The sequence below is a fragment of the Calypte anna genome, chromosome 2 (genome assembly GCF_003957555.1).
Source record: "Calypte anna isolate BGI_N300 chromosome 2, bCalAnn1_v1.p, whole genome shotgun sequence".
NCBI lineage: Eukaryota > Metazoa > Chordata > Aves > Apodiformes > Trochilidae > Calypte > Calypte anna.
Window position 1 is genome coordinate 5,494,321 of NC_044245.1, and position 27,538 is coordinate 5,521,858.

General features: G+C 44.2%; 1 protein-coding gene across 3 annotated transcripts in view; it reads right to left on the reverse strand.

The window, feature by feature from the left end:
* The window catches only part of LOC103536101 (mitogen-activated protein kinase kinase kinase 3-like), an 80,356-nt gene that overhangs the window by 35,256 nt on the left and 17,562 nt on the right, over positions 1-27,538 (reverse strand). For 2 of the 3 annotated variants that reach the window (XM_030446037.1, XM_030446036.1), the window contains exons 2-3: positions 23,024-23,103; positions 7,596-7,705 (exon numbers count right to left, since the gene is read on the reverse strand). In XM_030446037.1, the coding sequence (XP_030301897.1) occupies positions 7,596-7,705; positions 23,024-23,027 (114 nt within the window). In that variant the 5' untranslated portion in view covers positions 23,028-23,103. The remainder of the gene's footprint in view (positions 1-7,595; positions 7,706-23,023; positions 23,104-27,538) is intronic. The other variant, XM_008502229.2, reaches the window with a different exon arrangement.

The window sequence follows — 27,538 nt, forward strand, 5'->3', positions numbered from 1 at the left end:
ACCTTTCAAAACACAGGTTTCACTTTCAGCAGAGACCCAAACTCTGCATCGAGCCGGGACACGGCATGCGCTGTGCTCCTTCTGCTGAGCAACAGAGATTTCACCAACAAGCAAGTTTTGAAAAACAGCTTGTAGCTGGAAAATGTCAAAACACTCGTATAAAGCTCCTGAGACAGAAGGAAAGAGAAAAAGAAAGAAAAAGAAAAAAAAAATAGCCACAACCCTGCTGCATCCTTTTCTTCTACATCAACAACGGGGCTGATGTGCTGTGGCCCAAAGCCAAGAGAAGAGAGCCAGCCAGAAGTAAGCAGAGCAACACACACACTGGTTGGGGAAGGGGGATGAAAACCCACTTTGTTTGTTAACTAATTACTGTTTATACTTTTTGTTGACATAAAACCTCCCAGCTCTTGCCTCCCTCAAAGACTTTAAACCCATAAGCATATGGAAGAGGGAGAAATATACATTTGCACAATGTGAGAAGGTGGTTACAATTATTTTGCAATCCTCCCTTGGCTCGCTCATGTTTTTGACCCACAGTTAAAGCTGAATTCATCACTGCTATCAGCAGCAAATACTTCTTTCCTTTAAAAACTAATAAAAAAAACCCAACCAGTGGGCAGTGCCCAAAGCACTAGGAAGTCCCAGGAGGATGCAAAGCACTTCCTAAATGCTGGAGCAGGCTGTGATTTTTTACACCCATGGAAATCTGGTTTGGAGCAACTGGTCTGAGATTACACAGGGTGTCTGGGACACTGCCAAGTGCTGGAGCAAAATCTCACGCAAGCCAGCACCCAGCATCTCAAACAGGACTGAGCAGAAGGCAGGACCTGCATCTTGTCCATAAGGACCTCAACACAACCTGCAAATGCTTGAGAGCATTTTATGGAAGAGGTGTGGGTGGTGGAGGCTGCTGGATCCTACACACTTCTGCAATTTTGGGAGCAATGAAGACACCAGCAACTCCTCCTGCACAGTCCAAATCATTCCGTTTACCCTCCCTGCCATGAGATGTCAAATGAGGTTAATGGCTGCCTCGTTCTCTTCACAATTAAGAGGTCACTTGTGGTGTTGGGGAACAAACTGAGAGATTCAAAAAGTGCATGTGTTAAATAAATTGGAGGAGAGGGTAAAACCATGCCACAAGACACCAATCTTCACTACGAGCTCTGGCAGAGGAATTCATCGATGGTTTCATGGAGCACCGTGCAAGATGAGGCAGGTGACAGAGCAAGCAGGGGAAACTGAGGCACAAATATATGAGCCACATTATGTAACGATGTAAAGAAAAAGCCTAGCTTGGGGAACAGAAGAGTTTCTTGAAGCCTTTCAGTACATAAAGGAGCTGTTAGAAGATGGAGAGAGACTTTTTACCAGGTCCTGTATCAACAGGACAAGGGGCAACAGTTTTAAACTGAACAAAATTTTGATTGGATATAAGAAAGATTTTTTATAATGAGGTTGGTGAGACCCTGGCCCAGGCTGCCCAGGGCAGGTGTGGTTGTCCCCTCCCTGAAAGTGTTCAAGGCCAGGTTGGATGGGGCTTGGAGCATCCTGGTCTGGTGGGAGGTGTCCCTGCACATAAAGGGGGGGGGGGAGGGGAAACAAGTTTTAAGGGTCTTTTCCTACCCAAACCATTCTGTAATGCAAAATAGGAAAGCCAAGCACAGAATTTAAGAGATTTGATCTCCTGGGTTGTACAGACTGAGTAACCTTCCCTCTCCACGTGCATTTCCTTAGGACATGGAGGAACCCCCGTCTTGCCTGGCGCCTGGAGGCCCTGCTGCGACACAAACAAAATAAGTGACAATCCTGACAGGAAATACCACAGCAATTCCCTTCATTTCTGGAATAATTCCTTCTCCGAGATACTTGTACCGGCATTTCCTCCAGCCCTGCTAACAAATGGTATTTTACTCTTTCTTGACATCTGCCTCAGAAAGGAAAAAGCAAAGCCACCACAGTGGCCACAAACCCCATCGCCATCTTTCCAGGCTTTCCTTGAGGTATTTTTAGCTCCTTCCTCAAGACTTCTCATTTCACAAAAAGACCTCAACTACTGAGCTTCAGAGGGAAGTACTGACAGGAATGGGGGCAAAGGGAGGAAAAGGGGCAACCACTTCTGTCCATGAGGTGCTTGGCTGGGGACCATGGGCCACGCACCATGGCGGGCTCGGCCAAGTTCAGCCCCTGGAGCTGGAGCAAAGCAGCCCTGAGTGCTGGTTTAGATTAAGGAAAATGTTGAGGAAAAAAAAAATGGAAAAAGTGTTTCCAAACGAGGTGAATCATAATCTTATACAGAGATCCCTGAAGAGCTGACTGCTGTTTGTAATAAAAGCAGACATGGAGAGCAGGAAAACATGCGGTTGGGTCTAAAATGGAAGCAGCTTTGAAGGAACAGGAGGTGCTGAGCACTCGTGGCTGCTGAACACCCAGAAGGTTGATCAGACTGAGGCCACCAGCCCAAGCTGACATTGGTGGTGGAGAAGGGTGACCAATGGCAGAGGGACACCCACCTTTGCTGCATCCTCCCAATGCCACCAACTTCCAGACAGAACCTCCATATCTACCCATACTCTACTGTGGCACCAAGAGCTGAAGCACCTAAAACTGCCATACTGCAAAAGCCCAGACAAGCACCAGGTTCAAAGACTTCTCCCATCATGTTCCCTCCTCCCAAATTCAGCCACCATCTGGAATTGCACTCTGGTTGGACCCTACCTCTGTGGCTTGCTTTTTGGCTTTGCTCTTGCCTAACCTAATCAGAGTAGAGCTATGCCAATGCTGAGACACAACAGGGACAGGACCTTAGGATCACTCCTTCTACCCAAATCCATAGTTTCCTCACAAACCACCTAGAACAAAGCCTCTGAGCCCAGTACTAACCCTTCTGAGGTCCAGAAAGTAAAAAAAAAAAAAAATTTTTTAAATCATCATTAGGGGCCTCCCCTTCCCTTCAGCACTGCACCAAGAGAGGCTTATTCCTTCTTTGCTCTTAACCATCCACAAGACCTTGGCCATTTACTTTGCCTCAGTTTCCCCACTGATTAAAACAGGGGCAAAGAAGAAGACCCATTTCTGCATGCAGAGGGATTATTTTCACTTCTCTCATTTTCCACTTTTTGGATTAAGATAGAATTAAAAAAAACCCCTCTGGGTGGTGCATTAGTGCTCTATTGCTCCTTCGAACAAAGCCATGAAGTGGTGGAGCTTCTCCTGAATTTACAGCTTCAAAAATAAGAGGAATCAGCCCCGAGGGGACTTCTACACCTCCTCAACATGCACGTTGTTTGCATTTGTCCTGTGCTCACCCCTTTTAGCAAGGGGATGTTGGTTGGGAGGCAGACAGCTGGAGCAGGGCCCGGAACCGCAATAGGAGATGAGTAATGCGCGGCATTAAGGAATGATCTGCACAGAACCCCCACACACTTGGGGTTATTCAGCCATCAGACAGAAAGGGGTCTGTCTGGGATTGCCCCCTTCTCCTTTCAGGGGGATGAAGGGGTGGAAGAATCTCTCCTAGATAATTCTGGTCCTCCTCCTGGATCCTTTTTTTCCTCTGAAAAAGCGAGCCCAGCGTGTGAGCAGATAGGAGGTCAGTGGAAAGATGATGGTTAGAGTGTTTACTGCTCCCTGTTATAGCTTTGGTTTATACAGCAGCAGAAATCACAGCCTTCAAAACGTTTAACCAAAACCACCTACCTGGCAAGGAATAGCTTTTTTTTTTTTCCAGCTGGATTTCTTCTTGGTATTACCCTCTTAGAACCCAAGTCATCTCCACTCACATACAAGGAAAAGCCTCTATCCCAAATCCTTGGGACTCTGCTCCCTTTTCCATCTCCAGCCAGATGTTTCCCAACCAGTGCTGCTGCCCTCTTTGTCCCTTGCTTCTGCCCTGGGGTGGTGCAACCCCTGCAGGTCTCCTTAAAGAGACTCATCTTCAAGGTTATACTTATGGACCACCATTATACCCCTCAATGGTAAAACAGAAAATGATAAAACTCCTTTTAGGCTGCTTGAAGACCTACAGAGAGCCCTAGACCATCAGCTATATTTTATTCTAGTTATGAGTAAGCTTTACCCTGGACCCAACATGCCAAAGAAAAGAGAATCAAGAGGTAATTTACTACAAGAACAACATTTAGGTCAGTCTGACATTTGTTGTGCATGGGAAAATGTTCCTTGCAAATACTGGACTTTATTGCTGTGGAAGCACTTGCAATCAAAATTAATGTGGCAAAGGAAGAGCTTAGCTGTCATCAGCTGTGACAGAGACCACATCAATACCTTGCTATTAGACCCAAGAGCAGCAGCAACAACCAACTTCATACTGTGAGTTGCCAGCACTGTTTATATAAATGGAAGTGCACATAAATAGACAGATGCAAAATAAATGTTAATATAATTGCTCTTCTCTCCTCCATGCTTTTGTTTGGGATTTCTAATTCTTTGTGGTTTCCCCTCTTATACCACTCATCTTTCTCCTGAGTGACCACAAGGCTGCTCTTTATTCTGCTGTTTCCTCCTTCCCCTCTTCAGAGCCACTGCTCTAAACGAACTCCTTTGTCTCTTCAGTCCAGGAGACTGCCTGAAAGGACTTCTTCCAGCCATGCCAGTGAATGCAAGAGGAATAATAGAGTGATAAAAGGAATAATGGGGGAATAAGAGTGCAGAGGATGCACTAAACGATGTCAGGATGATCCCACTCTTCCCCAAGAGCAGCTCCCTTTTTAAAGATTATGCAGCAAGTATTGCTGTTCTCATTTCCAGCTTGTTCTACAAAGAGGCAGGAGACATCCAGAAACTCAGCCTTACTCCTAAACTTGTTTGCAAGGGAAGCAAACAAAGAAAAGGAAGATATTTTTCTTTTTTTTTTTTTTTTTTTTTTTTACACTATTTGCCAATGGGTAAGTTCATTTCATAACATGATCTGAGGCAAAACTGACAATATTTTTGGGAAGAAATACTGTGTAGGATGCACCACCACAGACTGCATTCTTGTGTGGCCCAGGCCTACTAGGAATACTCTTTGGCAGGCTCCAAATTTCAGCTGCTGTCAAGAGACCACTAAGGAACCCCTCCAGGAGACAGAGATGAGATAGCACTTTGGTTGAATTTCTTTGTGGACCAAAAACTGCAGCAAGCCACAAAGGGACAGGCTTGTTAGACAACACATTGTTTTTTAAAGGGTTTTTCAGTGGAAATTTGGAACACTCACTGAAGGATTCCCATGCCTCGAGTAAGTATTTTTCCACAGGGAAGAAAAGAAAAAAAAGTTTTTTTTAATCTAAGAACTGAACACCCAGACCCAAGTATTTTGACCTGATTATGTTGCTGCAGGGCCTCATAGAGACACCTACAATGATACCCAAAAGAAAAATCTAGCATTTGAATTCCAGTGCCCCACAGCCTCACTCTTCCTCTCCAAGAGGGACTGTGCAGGGACTGTGGGACTGTGGCCCAACCAGCCAACCTGATCACAGGGAGAAAAAGGGAACACCAAGTACCAAAGGAACAACAAATCACAGACATGACAACAGCATTTCTAAAGCAATCTTTCCCCCCACCCCCATCGATTTCTGTGCTAAAAACCAAGGAAAAAAAACCTAAAAGCCACCCAAACAAGTTGATTAAAAGCTTCTGAGCTGCAAACATGAACCAAGTCCCCACTCATTCCACCTACTTTGGCCACTCCCCACCTCACAGACTAGACTCCCATCATCCTGTGTGAGCCAGACTTGTTCCAGCTTGTCCAATTTAGTGAAGCAACAATTCAACATACTCCAACGCCCTGCATCTCGTGGGGCTTGTTGGTCTGAGCCTTCAGCCCCGGATGCGTGAGGAGAGCAGGATGCTGACTATTTGTGCCTCCTCCATCAGAGAGTTCTGAGTAACTATGAGCACACAGCTACGCCTGGTCTGCTCATGGCTAAAGAAAAAAAAATCATGCAGGAGACAATCTTTTTTCCAAGCATCAGTGTTGTAATCGAGACGAGTGGTTTGATTCCTAATAAAATCAAATTAATTGCAGGTGGCAGCCAACAATTGTAAAGCTAAGAGCAGAGCACAGCATGATTTGACTGGTGATTTTTAAACGAAGATATGGAGTGGATGGACCGGGGATACAAATTTGATTTTAAGACTTTGCTTTTATGAAATTTTTGTAGATAAGAATTCAGCCAACGAAAAGTATTATTTTTCTTATTTTTTACTAACTATCTGGGTTCACCGTGCTATCTGCAGCATTTACAGGGTTTTTTAAATGACAGCAGAGGTTTTTAGCCATTGTGAGAAAACAAATATGTTATTTAAGAAAAGTCTGGAAAGCTGTGCTGTCCTGAAGGCATCCCGAGATGGCTTGGAACGGTCCCCACCCATCAACTCGAAGAAAACGCTACCCTCAGAGCCATCCAAAGCTCTGCTGGATCGTCTGCTTTGCCTGCAGCTGCAGAGAGCCAGCTCTGAATTTCTCTGGTCCGTTTTGTAAACATCTTGGACTTCTTTCAGCATGAGCTGAACACAAAATCCAGTGATTCAACTTGGACAGCTGCTACCGCCAGGACACCCTTTAATTCAGACATGCAATGTGCGCACGTGTTTTCGTCTGCATGTGTCTAGGAAGTCTGGAGGGATTCGGGAAAGGATTTTTCCTCTCTGCATCCAGCCTCCTTTGTTAGCAGCACAAGTGCCATTAAAATATGCATGACGACAGTAAATGACAATTTAGGGTTTTTTCTTGCTGGGCATTCAGCTGCAAATTTACTCTACGCAGTAGCAGTCCAAGCAGAATTCGAAGTGGATTTGCTCACAAGCTTCCTGGTTCTCTTAATTATTTTTCCCTTTCTTTTTTTTTCTTGAATTCTTTCTTCACAACTTTAGTGTTCATGTAATATTTGTTCCATTTGCAAATGGACTATTAAATCCACTTTAGCTATTATTATTATTATTAACTTTTGCTGTTGCTCAAGGGACAATGTTTTTGCTCACCAAATCGACCGTGAATGCGCAACAAGGTCAAAAGGTTTGGGTTTAGGAGCATAAAGATAAACAGCAGTAATTAAACACTTTATATAAGAATGACATTATTCCTCCCATGAGATCCTGGGTGTCTACAGCTCAAAGCTGGCAGTCTGTCTTTCAAATATCTGAAGTAAAATGTGCACGATAAATATTGTATTTCATCAACGCTGTCAATAGAAAACATTTGACTAACCCAAATCTTAAAGCTACATAGCCTGTAACAAGTTCTACAACTTCCAGTTCTAAAGCAAGAGAAAGAAGTGCCCTGGAGTGAAATTTGGGTTTTTTAAACCAGTTTTGGGCTCTAATGCTGTATTTAGGAATAATTGGAGGCATCACTTTTCTGCTCCTCCATTGCTCCTCTGTACACAGAGATGCCTGTAGCTTCTTTTCAGCTCTTCAAAAAGGGGTTCTAATGCTTATGCCTCTGTAAAATTAATTTATTTCTCATCTGCTGAGGTCCTGCAGCACTCATTAATATCAGCTCTAAAATATAAACTCAGTTCTCCCAGCATGGTGAGAACCATTCCCCACCTCTTTGCTCTACTGGAGTTTGGGGTGGACTCAAGCCTTACCTGCTTGCTGGAGTGGACACTGGTTTTATTTCTGTTGTTGTCCAGCAGCCCCCCACATTTGCCCAGCGCTGCCAAATCCTTCATAATAGAGTTCAGAGCTTCTTCTTCATCTGCAAAAGAAGGAGAGACAACTGAAGTGTCACAGGGCAACCTCACTCCCGGAGCGCTGAGTAAAAATCCAGCATCACAAATACCCCAAATTTCAACCCAAATGGGTCAAAAGGCACAATGTCCACCTTTCCTGTTAGGAGAAGCATTCCAAGACCCTACAGTCCCTCACAGCCCAGTGTCTCTAGGAAATACAAGTTCCTTCATCATAGGTGAGACAGATCCTCAACAAGCCAGCAGCAAAATATGAGTGGCCACTGCTCCATCAGTTCCTTCAGTTCACAGCCTGTGCCTGCTGCCCTTGGGGATCTTTGCTGAGGGACCCACAGACCAAATGTGCTTTCCAGAGGACTGGATACATCCTTATGAGGTGAAAAAGTATGTCCTTTCAAGACCCACAAAGCTCATGCAGTTCTTCATCTCCTGCTTTCCTCCCTCTTCATTAAAGATGCTCAAGAGCCACAACTGATTTGCAAAACTCAGAACCAGAGCCCATGAGAAACCAATGGACAGAGCAAGAAAACTCTTAGGAGAGGCAATGGGTTCAACTATCTGGGCTAAAAGAGAGAAATGCACTGAGAATTCACACAGTATTTCTGATTTCTGCAGCAAGACCTCTGAGTGACCTATTTGACCTGAAATCAATGTCCTCCTTTTCAGTATTTTTACACCTCTGGTTACAAAACTGTTAATAAAATAAACTAATAAAAACTATTTCAGTGAGAAATACCAACCATTGGCACTAAAAGCCCTAAAGGGACAGCACTGCATATCCCTTTGGAGGCTGTGAAAACCTGTTGCATGCTGCCATGTTCATGATGCAATAAAGACACTGTAAAAATACAAATATAGCTCCTGCCTTTTTGTACAAGAGTGGCTGTGGGGCCAGAGCCACCCCTGCTCCAAGCCAGCCTGCAGATTTAACTCCAAGTCTGCAAAGATGGGAAAGATGCCAAAAAAAAATATGGAATCACAGGGGACTGGACTCAAACAAGGTTCTTTCCCTAGGGAGCTTTATGCCCTGCATTTTCATATACAGCATCACCTCCTCTTTTCTTGCTTCTCCTGCTGGGATGTATCAGGACTGAAGCAAAGATTCCCCATACAGGCTGTGTACCCAGAACTATCTCAAAGAAAGAAAGAGAAAAAACAGGGGAAAGCATTTAAAATCCAGTGTCACTTATTTTAGAGTTCAGAAATGAGCTCTAATGCCAAATCAGGCATTGGGAAAATGCCTAGATTTTCCTGTAGGCTATGGATCTGTGTGTATATATTTATATTAAGAATGTAATATAAATTTTTATTTATATATAGATATAATTTATTTATATATATATATGGAGATTAAATATATAATTAATTAAATTCACATCAAGCTCATAAAACTGCAGTTCCTCTCCCCTTCCATGCTTTCTCACCCAATAAAACCATAGTTTAAGGCTTTTCCAGAGGAACGCCAGGAAGCATAACCTGAAATGCTCCAAGAAAACACTCAAGAAAATTAAGACTTTCATTTCTATCTGAGGAGATAAACAAGAGTCAGATTTTTCCCCTGGATTGCTTTTTGTTTCGTTGTCTTTTGGTTTTTTTGCTGTTGTTAAGAGAGACCTCTGGGCACCAGACAGATTTTGTAGTAGGATTAAAAAAAGCCAAAACAAAAAAAAAAGAAAAATTTCTTTTTTGAAGGGGGAAGGGGACAAGTTTAAACAAACAAAAAAAACCAAACAGAAAACCAAAACACACACTGCCCTCTAGGAATTTTCCATCAAAGCTACGATGTCTAAAATGCCCTTCACCCCTTCCTTTTTTCCAACATGAGGGACAACAAAAGTTTCCTGAACTTGCTCACAACAAAACACAGTGCATAATAGCAGAAAGAAACAGAGGTTCCACAAGCAGTGGCAGAGCTGGGCTTTTGGAAGCAAAACCACCAGGTTCATCAAATCTCTCCCACATCCAAACTTCTCTAGACATGGAACACCTGCAAGGAGATGTATCTCTGGTTAACCCACCAATGCCCTGCAAGGATATTCCAGGATTGGTAAGAGTCAGCACAGCCTGTCCCAGGGAGGGACAAAAGAGTTTGGTGGAGGCCAAAATAATAAAAAATAATTTAAATTATTTATGAAAATATTAATATTAAATAATTAAAATCATTTATTGTGAAAAATAATTTTAAAATAACAAACAGGGACAGAGTAAATTCAAAGTTTTCTGGTGTGACTGTCAGCTCTTCCCTTTGTTCACCCTAAGAGAATGACCTGGCAGCCAAGACATGGCCACATCCCAAACAGCTCCCACCACATCCCATGGGTACCCACAAGGATTGGCCACGCAGTCGAGAGCAATAGCATGAACCACACCTTTGCTGGGATGCCTAACAGGCAAATTTTGCACAGAATTCTATTTTTTTCCTTCAAACCAAAGGGTTTCCAATGTCCAGGAAAGATTAAGTTCCTATTAGTTGCCCTCAAAACAATAACAGGGTCTCCCTCTTCTACCTACCCATCAATTCTGTCAAAGCTTTTTGCAATGCAGTCTTCTGTGCCCATCAAATATTGAAATACTGTTTAAAAATCCTTGCTGCTGCATCTTCACCTGCATGAAAGCTCCATTTCCTTAGAAACTCAGCTACAGCCTGCCAGAAGCTTTCCTTTTGCATCTCTCCCAACAAAGCAAAGCAAGAAGCATCCACTCACTTCCAGAAAATGCTTAAATTTAACCCATTTTTCAGGAATACCCAACAATCAACTGAATCAGTCTCAAATCAATGGTGCAAAACTGAGTCCTTCCAGCTGTCCTGAATCAGGTGCTAAAAGAAAAAAAAGGAGGAAAAAAAAAAAAAGCAAAGATATTCCTAGTTTTTAGGCTGTCAGTTCAGCACCTTTGTTCTTCCACCTACTAGAAAGCCAATGACAAAGAACATTCTGAAGAGATTGAGGATTTTTTATTGTAAAACATGAGGTTCGTTTTCAAAAATACAAAATACAAACCCATCCCATCACTGCTACAAAATAAAAAATATCTTCCTATATGAGCAGGAAAGGTTTTCTGTTGCTGGAGCTTTAAAGAACACAAGAAGAAACATTATTTCTTTCAACTGATGTATTCCTATATTCCTACGTAGTTTTTTAACTACTTTTAACAGGGTTTTTAGCTCAAGAGAACTGCAGTTCTGAAGCCTCAAGTGTTCAAAACGAGGCAAAAAAACCCCTCAAAACCCTACAGGAGCACAATCTGCATCACTAGTTGCAAAACTGACACTTCCCAGCCTTCTCCATGACAGCTTTGCACAGGAACTGATGCTTTCCAGACTGAGCCTCTTGCCCACCCTAATTACTGCTCTTGGGGTCTCCGAGCTGACTCCCAAGAAGGGTGGAGAACTTTGTTCCATGGAAATAAGCAGCCAGCTCAGCCAGTTCAGTCAAAATTCAAACAAGCACTGAAACTTCCTTGGATAATTAAATCCAAATGCCACTCCCAAGTCTCTCCAGTAAAAGGGACATCACAAGCTGCTCGCTCTCAGCTTGGCTTGGTTTGAGCAAGCAAAGGGTGCAGGATGCTTGGCTCTCCCCAGGGAAAAATTCCAGGGGATGCACAATGGGAACCCCGATGTCCAAGGGAAATGCAAGGTGAGGTTCTTCTGATGTAGCACTGGCAGGAGCCAAATATCCTTCAGCCTTGGGAGAAGGCAGCATTGGGACAAGACAGCAAACATCTTCCCAGGCTTTGCCACAGCTCTGGAGCAAACCAGCTGTGAGTTGCACAACACCAGTGAAGCATCCACAGAGCTCAGATGGGCTCAGAGGCTCAAGGAAACCACTGACTTTGTGCAACACTTGTAGGGTTTTGCTTCTGAACCAGCTTCTGGCCCAGCTTTATTCCTGCACCGTTTTGTGCAAATTCACTTAAGGTGTTGTAGGCTGACAGGGTGGGTTGTTTGTACCACAAAGCCTGCTCTCCCCCCAGTAAAAAGGAATATTTCTGCAATGGTAGACCAGGAGAGAGAAAAGCTGATTACACAGGCAGCAAAAATGAAATGTGAAAATCAATTCTATTTAGCACTGTTCCTTTTTCCCCAGTGTCTCTTCTTCCATCCTCAGCTCTTTCTTTATTTTCAGCTATTTCCCTTTGGAGGAAAATTCATTTCTACCTCCCCTACTTCCCCCCAGCACCCCAATTTTGTGCTTTCTAAATCAGCTTCCCAGCACACAGCTCATTCGATCACACTGCCAGGCCAGCTAAGCAAGGAAAAACTTCAAACCAAATATAACAGAGGTCTTAAAGATACTAATTTCCCAAAAGTTTGGGGATTAGGGGAAACATCCATAACCACAGAGAGCAGCCAAGAGCCCTCCCCAGGAAGCAGTAACCATTGGAGCTACAGTGGACACGGGAAGGTTGGTTCCTAATAGAAGCTCACTGATCCACTCTGTCAGTGTCTTATGAATAAACAGAATAACTTTTGCTGATTAAAGCTTTCCATTCCCTAAGACCTTAAGACCTGCAGGTCACAGGCCTTATCAATGTGAATCTAGGGCATTTGGCACTTATTAAAATCAACTTTAAAGTGAAATCACAAAGCGACCACAAGATGCCATCTCTCTGTCCTTCAGAAACACATTCCCAGCACTGCCAAAGGGCTTGGGTCCCATCCTGAAACTCCAGAGGAACCTGGATTTTCAATCTTACTGCAGCAAGCTGACAGCTGAACTAGGAAAAAAAAAAAAATCAAGGGAGAAATAGCCAGCCTGAAGGTCAACATGGACCACCCAAAACAATCCAACAGTCAAGAGAGAAAGCAAATGAAGAAGGGACAAAGGAATAATTTAGCTGTGTTCAGATGGTCTAGACAGTGCTGTTATTGTTGGCATCACTAATAGGTCATTACTAAGAGGCAGCTTACGGTAGTTCCATGAAGTTACTTCCATCAACACTGAAGAAAAAAAAAAAAAAGCAAGAAAATAAAGAGCACCAGCTGGATGAAGCACACAGAAAAGGCTGCAAAAGTGAAACAGTTTTGTAAAACATGGCGAAGTTCTGATTTCAGCTTCTCTCACACACCAGGCAGAGCTGGGCCTGGGAAAAGTTGGAGAAAAATCCTGGGTGTTGCAGAAGGGGAAGAATATTGTCCTCTGAGTCACTACTGAGCAAGGTTACAGCATGAAGCTACAGGGCAGGACGTTGTCACAAATGCTTCTGCTTAGAGCCAGTGTAAAACCACAGATGTGACCACTTGTGGTGACTGAAGATCCCACTGTGCTTTTCACAGCCGTGATGCTGATAGCCTGGTTCAGTTGTTGTGTCTGTGTAAATTCCAGCAGCACCCTCCATCACTAGCAGCCACCTCTGCAGAAGGTGATGCAAAGGCTGGGGACATCCCTGGGGTGGAGAGAAAAGTTCTGTGGAGGCTAAGAGGGGATGAGGAGAGAATGGGAAGCCTCACAGAAACTTTGTTGCCTTTCAAACCCTTTCAAAAGGCAAGACTTTGAACATAAAATATACTAAAATGGAATAAAACAGTGAGAAGAAATATGGAATCATGTGACTGTGATACTGACAATCCTAATTTTGGTCTAGAAGGGAAATCAGCCTTTTATATTCTCTAGTTTTGGAAAATATACATTTATTTAACTAACTGGTATATAACATCTAACATTTAACAGAGAGAACCTCAAGTGAAAGCCATGAGCCACTACCTCAGCATCTCTCAGCATCTGCAAAGGGCAGTCCCTGTCCCGATGAACGTTCAGCTAAACTGCCAGATGGCAAAAAAGATGAGCTGGTTTTTCTGTCTCATTTGATGGACAGGAATCTGAGAGAGACAAAAGTCTTGATCAAGTCTTAAATTTAGCCAGAGCCAAATTTGTTAACAGAACTTAAAATCAAAAAGTACCTCATTTGATCTAACCCTCCTGGCTGTATACAAGGGCCATAAAAGCTCCTTTAGCAGTCTCTACATCATCACCTTAACCTGGAATCATGCAAGAAAGTGCCTTTCAGAAAGCTATCTAGAAAGTCTCAGTTTGAAAAGCTCAGATATTTATTACAGTAACCTCCCTGTTACAAGTTGTTCTCTAAATTCCAGTTTGAGTATAGCTCACTTCATATTCCACTCATTAGATCTTGATATCCCTGCATCTTTCAGGGACCCCAGGAATACCCCTCCTCCCCCATCTTCCACAGACAACAACCTCATCCCCTTCCAATCCTTGTTCCTTTCACTAAAACAGAGACACAGTTTCTTACTTTAGAGTAACAATTAATTCCTAGTCCTTTCCAGCTGCTCTTGTTTTTTTTTAATTAAGAGCACAGCAAACATCAGAGGAGGATATGATATTAAACGGCCTCAACACCTTTTCATTTCTGTTTGCAGTGTGAGAATGGGGTAAGAGCAAACCTGGCCCATGCATCTGCAGGACCCACAGCAATCTCACCTGCTCACTGCCTTCATCAGGAGCAAAATGTTGGACCAGTCCTCACTTTGCTTTCCTGGTCCAAAGAACCAGACAACATCACCCTATGCAAAAGCAGGTGTCAAAGAACTTGCTTCTGAAGACAAATTCTCCCTTTTCTCCAAAAAATCAGAGGGGGGAAAAAGCTTGGAAAGGAAGAGAAACTCAGGATTTTGGGGTTTCTGCAGTTCCTGCAAACACCATCAGCAGACACAGTGCCACCAGGATTCAGGCCAAGGATAAAATCTCAGTGGCAGAGGCACCAAGACAGCATGGACTCTGTGATCTTAAAGGCCTTTCCTAACCTAAAGAATTCTGATTCTAAATAGCTGAAGGGATCAATTGCTAAGTACACACTGTCACAGTGACTGGCCCAGTCAGCACTAGGAAGGAGAACAGTGAGCTAGGAGCTCAAGAGCCTGACTTGAACCATAACAAAAGCCCCTAAGCAAGTAAAGAAGGGACCCAGACATGCTCACAGGCAGGCACAAATACTGGTTTGCAACTCATCCCCCTTAGAAGGGCTGTCTGTGAATGACCCCTGGCAAAACAGATTTCTGCATGCATCCATCTAGTGAGAGAGATTCAGATAAACCCCCATGTAAATCAAACCCACCTGCATAACTCATTTTGCCACTGTCTGGAGGAGTGTCCTGTATCTGATAAAAGAGAAAAATAATCCAATTACCCTCCCCTGGTCCAGACCACAGGGTGCTGCAGCAGACACAGCACTGGAGCACGTTCCCTTTGCAAGTCAGCAAAGGTTTGTGGGCAGCTGGATCCTGCTGTCCTTCACCCTCCTGCAACCCCACCCAAAGGATGGCAGGGTCACCCCTCTGTGTGACACCAGGGCAGGGCACAGCCCAGCAGGTCGAGCAGAGCAATTACACTGGAGGAAGTGAGGAAAGACTCTCCTGATATGCAGGATTTCTTGGCAGGAGTTTGCTCACTGAAATCTTGGGCTTCAGACACACAAACTCACATAGATAAAGTAAGACTGGGAGGTGCTGGGGTTTCTTGAAAGCATCTTTCTCCTTACCAAGAAACGATGATGCTAAAGGGTGCACCACCTAGTAGGTATTGGTTATTATTCATACGTCAGCTAACAAACTGATGGTAAATGTTTGCTCTCCATAAGTTATGTTGTTTGGGATTTTGAATTTTGCTTTTGCAGCACAACCAGTAACTGCTTGGGGAAAAGATACAAAACCATCAGTGGCTTTTGACAGCTACAGATATGCATCACACAAAATGCCCAATAGAACATCTGTGGGTTTAGTGTGCAGGTACACATCTCACAGACCCATTTCTCAGAGTAAAGATTGAGAGATCCTGCCTCCTGTTCCTCCCTACCCTGTATTATCCCTCAGGTGACCCATACAGCTATTGGTAACACTGAACAGATAAGAAAATCTGTTTAGATAAAAAAAACACTTTGCCTTTACATCCTCTTGCAGAGGGGGACAGAAATTAGTGCTCTGGAATGGGCCTAGGGGGAAGGTTAAGAATCTGTTTTTACAAAGCTAAACCACTAAATTTTAAAATTATAACTAGTAAAACTGTATAGCACATCTATAACTAATTCTGATCATCACAATGACAGGCCCCAAAATAACTCATGTACAACTATAAACAAACACCTCCAATGTAATATTAAGTGACTGGGCTCTTAACACCTGCTGTAAGAGCACTGAGAAAACAGCAAAAGGTAACAAACTGACAAAAAAAACCCACTTATGCTATTTCATTATGTATTTTGAGATCCAAGGTGTGAGAGAATGAAGAACTTCAACTGCTGTCTGGATTTCCCCAGGGAAAACCAGAAGCTAAGGTCAGCACTACTGCACCTCAGTTGTGACAAAAATTCTGTGATCAGAACCATGCCAACACCAAACCCAAAACCTTTCACTGAAGGTTTATTACTTTATGTGAAAGTGTTTTATCACTTATGTGAAAGTTTCAGTGCCTAAGCCCCAAATCATACCCAAAAATTTCTCTTGGCAAACGTGAGGGCTGTGGCACAATACAGACATAGCCTCACCCCGGAGAGTTACCAGGGATTTTGGCAATGGAAAAGGATTCAGGATCCCAAAAGTGTTTGTTTTAGCTCAGGAGAGAGGGAAAGCAGAATTATGTGTGCTGCTCACCTTTTGCTCCCAAAACACCCATCCTGCAGTGCCACACGCACTAAAACTCCATGGAATTGGAGCTGCTGGCAGAGCTTTTCCACGTTCTGCAAGGTGCCACCCTCCCACCTGGCCCTGTCCCCATTCCCACTTGTCACCACACATCCCCTGTACATTCCCAAACACGGGGAAGCTGCAGCAGCCCAGCTGAGAAGCCATTTCACACACACCCCCCAGGTACACCTCGTGCAGCATCCCAAAAAACAGATATAGGGCAAGGCAACTTGGGCATGGAAACTCTCTGGTGTCTCAGGATGAGGAGAGCTGCTTGAAAGCTGCACTGTGGTGGAAATCCAAGCTGGATAGCTTGGAGATATGCAAAAATCTTTGCTCTTGGGGCTTTCAGATAAAGGGCACAAAACCCAGCCTCCTCCCTCCTCACATATCCCCTTATCCAGCAGCACAGTGAGAACCTGTGGGGATCCAGCCATGGCACCTACATCCTTCAACCCTCTTGAGCTAACAGGGCAAACATCTGGGTTAAAATTGGGTGATAGCTGGGGGTGGGAGAGATGATTTGCTGAAGAGAGCAGTTTGGGAAAAGAGGTGCTTCCCTTCAGACAGGGACTTGGGTTTCTGGAGAAGGAGGCTTGATTCAGTAATAGAAAACACACCAGTTTTCAGGGATATAAAAGGTTTTGGTGCTTCCCTGGCACTTGTTGTCTGGTCCTGCACCCTGACACCACAATGTGAGCAATGGGGCTCAGCCCAGACCCAGTTGCCATGGGTGCACAAGGCCATCCACATCCCCAGGCCATGGGGGAACAGGACAGGACCCTGGTGTGACAGTCACATCCATTACCTCTCCGAGAAGTCAAACTCTTCTCCAGGCACCACTTTGCTGCTAAAAAGTATGGGGCCCAGCCCTGAATCAGCCCCCAGCATGGAGCACACCACAAAGGGATGGGACCCACAAGAGAAGCTCAGCAATCCTTAAACTATTTTTTTATTTTTATTCACCTAGACAAGATCAGCACTGTGACCTTCCAGAGCTCATAACCCATTTCAGTTGTGGAGGCAACAAGAGAGCCACTTGGTCTCCTGCTACTGGAAGTTCATAAAGAAATCTGAAGTGCAGCAAAGATTAAAGGAGCAAATCTGATAGCCAGAGAGCAAACATTTACCCCAGAGAACACCAGAGAGAAACTTAACCCAGCCTTGACCGTTCCAGCTGCCAAAGGCTTTCCAGCCCTGAACTGTCTCCTGCACTGGGTGACTCCCATTTGCAGCCCAGGGGAAGACAGGAGGCAGAGACAGGAATATGGCAGTGAGGACTTTCTTTAAAAAGCTCAAAGTGCTGTGAGATAAGCTGTGCTAAAGCTCTGCCTCTTGGACAAACCTGTAGCTTCTTCTTTGGTTTTGCAGATTAGTTAGTCTAGGAGAGCTGCAAGCAGGGGATAGGTCCTTAAAAAAAGCAAACCCAACCACATTTAAAAGAATTTTGTATGCCCATGGCTCCCCTGAGCATTAAAAAAATAAATAAATAAAAAATACACGGGCTGTTTGGTTTTAGGGCACCATGCATTTTGTCCCACAGCATCTGCCTGCAGAACTCCTCACCACTTCAAAGGCACCAAGTACTTCTTTCTTTCTCATCCCACAACAAACATTGACAGCTTTTTTGCTGACCTTGCCCTTTGCTCCACAGACACTAGCTACCTTTTCCTTTAATGGATTAACATAATTAAATTAAACCTGGGGCAATTTTTCCAGTCTGTTTTCCTCTGAAGATTAAAATTTGCTCCTTCTGAAGAAGGGCTTATGTGCCTAACAGGCAGCCTGGTTTTTTTCCACCTCTATCAGTTTAGTCTAATAAAAGATATTACCTCTCTCCACAACCTGTGCCTCTCCTGAGCACACTTGAAAGGAGAAAACTGTTTACCCAGTGAGAAACATAGCTGGCAAGTTATTTCCCCTGACTACCTCTGATACCTTTGAAGGTTATTTGTGGGCTCATAAAGACCTCTTTCTCCCTCTCAATCCAGCTCAAAGGCTTCCAGTGCTCAAAGACAGCCCAGAGCCCATGAACTCCTCATCTGTTTCTCCACCAATGGCTGCAACATCCCAAAAACAGTGGTGTAGCTCTGGTCCCACATTCCCCAGGTGCCCAAAGTGCCTGGCATGACAGAAAACAGGAGCCCTGGGCACCACGGGCATGACACTGCCTGAAGGTGACACAGACACCTCTTAAAAAAACAGAGCTAGGAAGCTTGGTGTGTCTTAGGGTAAGATGAGCTGTTGCAGTTCAATCTGAATTTTTTTTAAAAGCTCTGAGCATACAAAGAGCAAAGGCACTATTTTAGATAGAGGAAAGCAAGGAGAGCTGAGACATCAATGCATGCATGGTGATAGGCAAAGTAATTCTGTTCTCCCCCCACCATCTGAGGTTGTTTTCAGTCTCAGCTGCTCCCCAAAAACCACAGAACTGGGTTAAATGGCCAGAGCATGGCTATACAAATAGATCCCCTCCTCCATCAGCAAGCTGCTGTGCCTTCTGCCAGCCCAGGTTGCACTCAGCTTCTCCAAACACACTCAACTCTGTCAAGGCAATACTGCAAAAAAGCATCATTTTCCCATATTCCATACTTCAGATTACCTTTCTGATGAAGCAGGAGTCACATTCACTCCTGGAAAGTCCTTGAGACCAAAGTTATGCATTCTTTTGAGTTATGCATTCATACACTGAATAGCACAGATAAGCATTGCTGCAGTTTTTATCATCAGAAACACACACACAGCATTTCATAACTAGCATTAAGACTACTCAAATAATTGTAAAAGAAAAACTTGGGTAAATAAACATGGTGGTGCCTTTTATACCAACTTCTGTATTTTTTTTTTAATACCTTTACTGTGATTTTGTGTTTTCAAAAAGCAATTTTTTAAACACAGGAATTTTTAACCACCACTGACCTGGTCCTTTCACTGGACCATACTGGGGATGTGGACATCTCTGGAAGTGTCACATGTACTCACTGGCCCACAGTTACATTTGTATGAGACTGTAAGAAGGTCTTGGACCCTCATGGAGAGGTGTCAGATGGAAAAGGAGTGAGAGTTGGAGGAATTGGTGTGTGCCAGAAGTGAGAGGCAGGACATCCAGCTTCAGGGTACACAAATGCCTCCACTTAAATTTTTCTTTCATTATCAAGGCTGGGAAAACCAATAGGAGAGGCATTTGTCATCTGGACTCTTTGAGGCCTGAGAAGAATGGCAACTCAAAAACCATGTTAAAATGAGTTAACTATTCTTCCAACCATCAGGAACTACAGCACCAACTTGACAGCAGATGACCACTTCAATGGAACCATTTTGGATACTCAAGTGTCCAGCAAGGTGCCCTGGGGACCAGCAGCTTTCCTGAAGATGCCTCTCTAAGATGTGTGCTCAGTCATCCCACTTCATCTCCAACCCCAAGACCTGACCACCCAGGAAATGTTCCTCTGAAGCAGTGACTGGACATCACCACATCCTTCCAAAGCAGGTTCCATCATCCAAGGACCTCAACTCAGGCTGGCCCCAAGCTGGCACATCCAGAGATACTGTCTTGGACCAGCAAGAGCAGAGCATCCTACCTGGGTGCTGAGATGCCACAGCTGCAGAAGGGCAATCCAAGGACCACTGGATGACACAACCAAGAGACACTAGAATTCCCCACTTCCCACTTTGTGGTGTTCGTAAGAGGTCATGGAGCTTCCCTAGAACACAGCCAGGAGTGAACAGTCCTGTGATGAACTCTGAGGCACTGGACAGACTACAAATAGGATCTTAGGAGGACAGGCAGACCTGGAATGGACCTTCAGAGATCACTTCATCCAACACACCTCCTCTGGGGTCTACCAGAAGAGAATCAATGACATGACTGCAAATTCCCTGCTCTTCCCTTGACTATGTTTCCCCATCCCAATGTGCAGAAGAAAAAAAACCACACATACAAAAGGAGGGAGAGTTGTGAAATTAATAGAATGTTAAAATTCAGCTTAATTTCCCATGCACTGCAGTGATCATTTAACTAACAAACACCACTTGGTAACACTGATTAACACACACATCACTTCATCCATCTCTCCCCCAAAAAAACCAAGCCAGAGACCAGACTCTGAGTTCCTTTCTGAGTTCAGCCTGGCAGATCTACCCCAGCCTCACACAGGCATTGATGCTGTGTTAGTGATGAGCTATAGCAACGCCCCAGTGGGGAAGAGAACATGAGCAGCACCTTCCACACACACACAAGTTTAAGCAGAACTGCAGCAAATCTGCACAAAGCTCCTACCAATTCAGCTCACCTTTCAAAAAAAAAAAAAAAAAAAAAAAAGCCACAGTGCCTTGCAAGAGGGTGCTTTCTCTACTCCAGCATTCCTGTGGTTACTGCTTTCCGTAAAACATTTACAAATGACAGTCTGAAGGCACCTTCAGCAGGTTGCACCAACAACATTCTCTGTAAAAGAAGTCATCAATGTGAATACCCTGAGAACTGGCCTGGGACTCAAGCAGCTCCTTCCCTACTGGTGCCAGGGCAAGTCTGGACTATCCTTCCTTAAAGAAACCAAGCCATATTGACAAAGGAGTGCCATTCACCTACAAAGTAAAAATGTCTATTAAAAACTTCAGAGGTTTTCACCAGGGATTTTAAAGTGAAATTTATCATTCTTCATATTCAAGAAGCAGGTCTGGACTTTCTCTTCCCTTTTTTTTTTTTTTTCAGTTTGGCTTTAAATTAGTTCTTTCCCTACAAAAATCTCATTCTAGGGAACAGAGAAAGAGCAAAAATAAGAGAAGTTAAGCCAGGATGTGTTTTCTCCTGCCTCTATGGGGGAGGACAAACACTTCAAGTGTGGCAGTGGCTTCACATTTTTCATTTTTTAAATTCAAACCATTATTAGACTCCAAATTACTTTTACACCAGGTTTGCAAGGGCAATCCCTAGGGCTACTGGCATTTCTCTGCACCTCCTTTTTGTTTGTTGTTTGGGGTTTTTTTGTGTGTGGTTTTTTAGTGGTGTTGGTTTGCTAGGGTTTTTTTAAGCACCATTTCAACTAACCATGAATAGTTGTGGGTGAACTTGTCCAAGTGCTGTAAATGTAAAAGTGAAGTGCTGGGCTGCAACCAAGATTTGTTCTCCTTTCTTGGGTCACCAGGAAGCCATTTCTGGAGATGAATTCAGGCTCCTATGTACCTGGCATCTTGTGAGGGCAGTAGGGCAACCCAAGCTCAATTAGTTCCACACTTTAATCACCATCCATGTGAAGTACAACCTGGTCTTGTTCCTCAAGCTGCTGAGTTCTCTCTTTTAAGGAGCAGAAACCCCAATCATTCCTGGAACTGCTACTGGCTGGCAGAACAACTTGTCAACCAATTTGTAATTATTTTTTGTGGTCACTGTTCATTCTGCAAAAAGCTCTCTCATACTTTGCCATGCTCATAAATGCATGAAAAGCTTGGCTGAACCTCAAACCCAGCAGTGCTGCTGTCAGTAAGTCTCTTGCAAAGCTCTCCAGCAGAGAGAGGAAGACACCAGGCAAACCCTACAACTGTGTTCACCTGTACAATAAAATATAGGCACAAAAGCAGCACACAGACATTCCCCTGCAATAAGGTAGAATTTTACAAGAATAATGTGTTAACTTTGGTGGTCAATGGCATGAGAAGCTGAAGGGTGCTGGGTCTCTCACATTTACCACTGACTTACGTGAGACAACACCACTGATCTCATCACTCAACATGCTAAAACTGAGAGAGTCCAGCACTTCCAAGTGGTCTCAATTTCTGACATAATGAATTTTCTTTAGCAGTAGAGTCAAAATCATCACACACCTCCAGAACTATAATTTCCACTTTAAAAAAAAAGTCTCCCTTAGCATCGCAGAGCATACGATACAAACATATTCCTGCAGAAGAGGGAGAAGATGAAAGTAATCAGGCTCTAGGCAACCAGGCTGGTGAAGGGACTCGAGCACAGATCCTATGAGGAAGGGCTGAGGGAGCTGGGGGTGTTGAGGCTGGAGAAGAGGAGGCTCAGGGGAGACCTCATCACTCTCTACAACTCCCTGAAAGGAGGCTGGAGCCAGGGGGTTGCTGGACCCAGGCAACTCTCATCAAGACAAGAGGACACGGTCTCACATTGTGCCAGGGGAGGTTTAGGTTGGAGATTAGAAAGAATTTCTTTATGGAGAGGGTGATCAGGCATTGGAATGGGCTGCCCAGGGAAGTAGTGGATTCTCCGTCCCTGGAGATATTTAAAAAGAGACTGGATGTGGCACTCAGTGCCATGGTCTAGCAACTGCAACGGTGGTTCAAGGGTTGGACTCGATGATCTCTGAGGTCCCTTCCAACCCAGCCAATTCTATGATTCTATGATTCTATAATCCAGGTCACCAACTAGAAAAGCAATATTCTCAGGCTCTGTTTGAAACAGAAGCTTCCTTGGGAGAAGAGATAGGTGGAATGAAGATGCTCTGCTTTTGGGCAGACTTGGGAAGAGGCACCATCTAGAACATGACCCACCAGATCACAGTAAGAAGATCATTTGTCCAATTCTGGCACCAGTGAAAGCAAAAAAAATTTAGAAAGCAATGTAATATTCAGCCAGACCATCCTGACAATGCCTCCCACTCTGTTGTAGCCCCTACCACAATTAGCAGGCTGCAAAAAAATTGCTTCAGGGGAATCCAGTTCTTACCCATCTTTCCATCTACATCAGGCCTCCATTCCACTGGTCCCAGACACTCGAACCTTATCCACCACTCTCAAGCATCCACCCTGTAATAACAAACATACACAGTTTACAGATTAATTTTGACATGTCAGTGTGGGGACAGAGACTGAAAAGGACCACAAAGCACTCCCCAACCATCATTTGGGCTGAAGGAAAGAAGCAAATCATTTAAGGAATTAAGACCAGGGGTCTGCCTTCCTCCTCCACATGCCCCAAAGGTAACACACTACACACCTGGTAGTTTTATGGTTTTAAATCTTCTGCCACAGGTCTCCTTTTTTAAGAGCAGACCATCTTTAATACATCACACCTTTAACAGATTTTTTTACATTACTTAATGGAACCTTAAATCAATTCCATCTTTAATTCATTGCATTCTGCAGCATCCCTATGGGATAGCACTGGCTTAGAGAAGACTGACAGCAGGACATGGAAAGTCAGTCCCAGGGACAGCCTGTATCACAGCAGAAACCTAAATTTAGGCCTTCCACATTACAGCCAAGGTTTCCCAAAGTTGGACCATCTTTTCTCTGAGTGCATGGGGAAAAAAACCTGAGTCTGAGCAGCTCTCAGCAGTAAGATGCCCTCTGCATCCCTCATGGAAAGCACATCCCTGACAGCCCTTCCAGAGTCCCTGCCCTTTGCCAAGTGCTACTCATGGCTAACCAGCCCAAAATTGATGCAGAATTGGGTCCAGTTACCTAGCATGCTGCATTTAGCTCTGTGCTCAGGAAGGGGTTGAGGTTTTTTAGGTCATCAAGAAACTTAAGGGTGTGAACTGGAGCCCTGGAGTCAGTCTTGCTCATGAAAAACCTAATTTTAGACTTGAATGAAGGCTTAACCCACAGAGCAGTGTGAAAGAAGCCACCAGCAAAGACCAGTCCACTGTAGCTGACTGATAAGCACAGAGATTTCTTGGAGGTAAACCTGTGTAATAGCACAAGCAAATGGAGAGACATCTTTTAAGTACTTCATCAGATTTGCCTGGGGAGAGTAAGACATTCCTGTCCTGCAGTTACTGCAGGCAACATTGCCCCAAAGTCCATGAGAGGTGTGTGTGCCAGGACCCAGACACGAGCTGGGGAATGCTGGGTACCATGCATTGGGCAGAAGCAGTAGAAAATGGCACTTTGAAAATCTTCCAGCTCCATCAAATCAATTTTAACACAATAACACAGCTGAAGTGAACCAGGACTGCTCACAAAATTAAAATTATTTTCTGCAACTCTGGAGCCTGGCTGCTGGAAAGCAGGAGGATATTTATCCATCCTATTTTGAGAGAGAAGAGCAGGAAGGGAAAGCGATAAGAAAGCAGCAGAGGCAGAGCTGTACATGTGCCCTTAGTGTGTTGTTCCTTTTGCTGCTGCTGCTGCTTCCTCTCAGGACAGCACCATTGAAGCTTGAGAGCCCATGGCCACTGGGGACTCTGTCCATTTTCAAGACAAAGGAGGAGGCAAGGAAATAACTAACAAACTTGGGAAGATTAAAAATCCTGCCTTGAGAAGCAACCGGTCCATCTGTGCAATATGGAATCAAGAGAGAACAGAAAATCACCAGGAAAGCCATGAAAAAAATACCATCTGATTATAACACAAGCAGGAAATGGCCCAAATCTTCACTGCTTTTGCTTTCAAAGTCAATGCAACACTTCCAGCAATTAAGCTGCGTGCAGAGTTTGCACCAAGGGCCACATGCAGATAGCCTGGATTAACCTTAAATTCCTGGGACAGCCCAAGTTAACTCTTCTATCAGTGTAACAGACTTTTCTAATGGCTTTCTGGAGACCTTCCAGGCCTTTACAACCCCTATCTAGTTACAAAAGCATTCCCCTACGGGAACTGGGCAAATGAACTCTGGAAAAACAGGTGACCTTCCCATCAGGAGAGCCCTGCCCTGGGCACTTCTGCACCATCCCTGCCCAGGATCCCAAGCCCAAGCCCCAGGATCCCACTGCCCAGCTCCCAGGAGCAAACCAGCCCCCAGACATAGTGCAGGAAACCCCCACGGATCCATGAGAGAAAAAAGGTTTTCTATTTCAGCAGATCTCTCCAATCCTGAGGCCAGGCTTCAAACTGGACTGCAAACACTGGTGATTTCCGTGGCTTCCCAAAAATACATACCAGCAGCTTCCTGTTACAGAAGGACAAATTCCTGTTTCTAGTACAAGTTGTGCCCTTTTATTATCTCCCTTTAAGAAAAAAAATCCAAAAACCAAAAAAGAACAAAACAGAGGGGAAAAAGGAAAAAAATAAGAGGGGGGGAAAAAAGGAAAAAATCTTTTCCTACTCCAATGCACTTCAAAGCAGCAAACCCATTCTCATCCCACTAAACTTCCGCATCAGAACCTTTAAGCTCTGACAAACTACCCAACACCTCAAAAAGGGCTCCTACTTTGCACTGCACTGCTCCCACAGCTGGCAGATCCATCCTTCTCCCTCCAGCTACTGAAATTCTCCATCAGCAATCCACAAACTACTGTCCTGGTAACCTCACCCTTCACCAACGTCTCCTACCAAGCAATGAAAGTAAGAGCTCAGCAAAGTGTCAGCTCCCAGGGATGCTGGGATGATGCAGAACCCATATTCCAGCTCTGTTTGGTGCACAGAAGAGGTTTCAGCTGCTTCTGTCTGCTCAGGAAGATGCTGGAGGTCACTTAACCTGCAGGGAAGGCTCTCACCTAGAATAAAAGCAGCTTTAATCTGATTAAACTGAACTCAATCCTGCAGCTGATGGGGCCTCAGTTTCATTATGGCTACAAAAGTGCAGAGCATCCACACCAGGAATGTGTGTTAGGTTATTAATCCACTTGAAATATTAACCCCAGTTTTTCCCTTTTCTCCCCACAGTCCTGACTGGGAAAGGATTAAGCAAGGCTAAGCTCAAGGGAGACAACAGCAAAGTTCTATCCAACTAGCCCTGACTCCAGCCTCAGTGCATCTAAGTTGTGGAAAGCAAAGCAGGGGAGGGAAAGGACAGAGAGAAGCAATTATTTTTTTCCTCTTGGATTTGAGGGAAGACTCAAAAATTGCTAGAAAAGACTTAAAGGGAGGAAGGATATAGGATAGGGAATAGGAAAGCAGGAATAGTGTAGTGCAACATTGAGAGTTGGAGTCAGTGGCCTACCATTGACTTGAGATGCATTTACAGCATCACCTAACCCAAAAAGGGCTCCTCTTACCCCACAGAAGCTCAGAGTCCAAAGCTGGCCTCCAAGTCAGGAGGTCTTGCAGGTACTGTGACCCAACCAAATGGCATCTTCTTCCTCTGCCATCTATCATCCCCAAGCTTCCAGGGAAAGCAGCACCTACTTATCCCTGCCTGAACACCACTTAACACTTTGGTTTGAAGGTGTGGGGACACACCACTGTACAAAAATAATAATAAGCCACAGTTGCTCCTGAAATATGGCTCAGCTGGAAAGCTACTCAAATGAGCATTGCTAAAATTGGGACTTTCCTTGTTTTTTCAAGCAGCAGGGAACATGTTGGGCTCAGAGCGTTTAACAAGCAAGAGTCAAGTGGAAAAAATCTCTCCTTTTTAAGAGTTGACCACATTAACTTTCAGCAAGTTTCCGGGAGTCCTGCCAGGGCGCTGGAGTTTTGTATACTACGGAACTGTTAAAAATATTATTGTAAATGTTTTTTTTCAAAAAGCTTCAGAGGCCAGGGCTGGGGTAGTGTTAAAAACAACAGCAAAGCAAATGAGATTGTTTTAATGGGGAGAATCCAAACGTATGCATGCTGATAGCTCAGTCAAACAGCCTGCAGGCTTGGCAAAGATGGATCCAAATGCAAAGAGAGGGAAGTTGAAGTCTTACAGCTTTCCTCAGATCATCACAGCCTCATCCTTATACTTTTGTCTAGGCATGGGAGAAAACTCCACCCTGCACACATAGAACTGCCCTGGAAATAGGATCTGTATTTCGGGGCTACACAAAAGAATAGCTCAATTTGGATGACACTTCATACAAAGCTCTATTGCCATGGCATTTGCCACTCAGGTTATCCAAAGGATGCACTACACAGGGCCAGTCAAAAAGGAGACTTTTAAGACTATGCATTTTTGTAGATGTGGCACTTAGGGACATGGCTTGGTGGTGGACTTGGCAGTGTAAGGTTTACAGTGGGGCTTCATGATCTTACTCTTACTCAGGATCTACTCTTCCAACCTAAATGGTTGTCTGATTCCATGTTTACCAGCATGCAACCGGGATGGACTTTTTGCAAACACATGTATAACCAGGTCAGGTTTGCAGGTGTATCTCCCAAGTATACTCAGGGCACAAATTTCATGAGCCAAGATGAGGAGGAAAAGAAAGAAAAAAAAAAAATCACCTTGTCTGAGCAGGCCTTGATTAGGCTGCTAAGCAAGAAGTGACACACATGCCCCATCCCAGGAGCAAGCCAGTGCTCTGGGAACTACAGTGCATAAAACCCAACAAGCAAATCTCTAGGAACACTCATCAATTGAGGTTCCCCT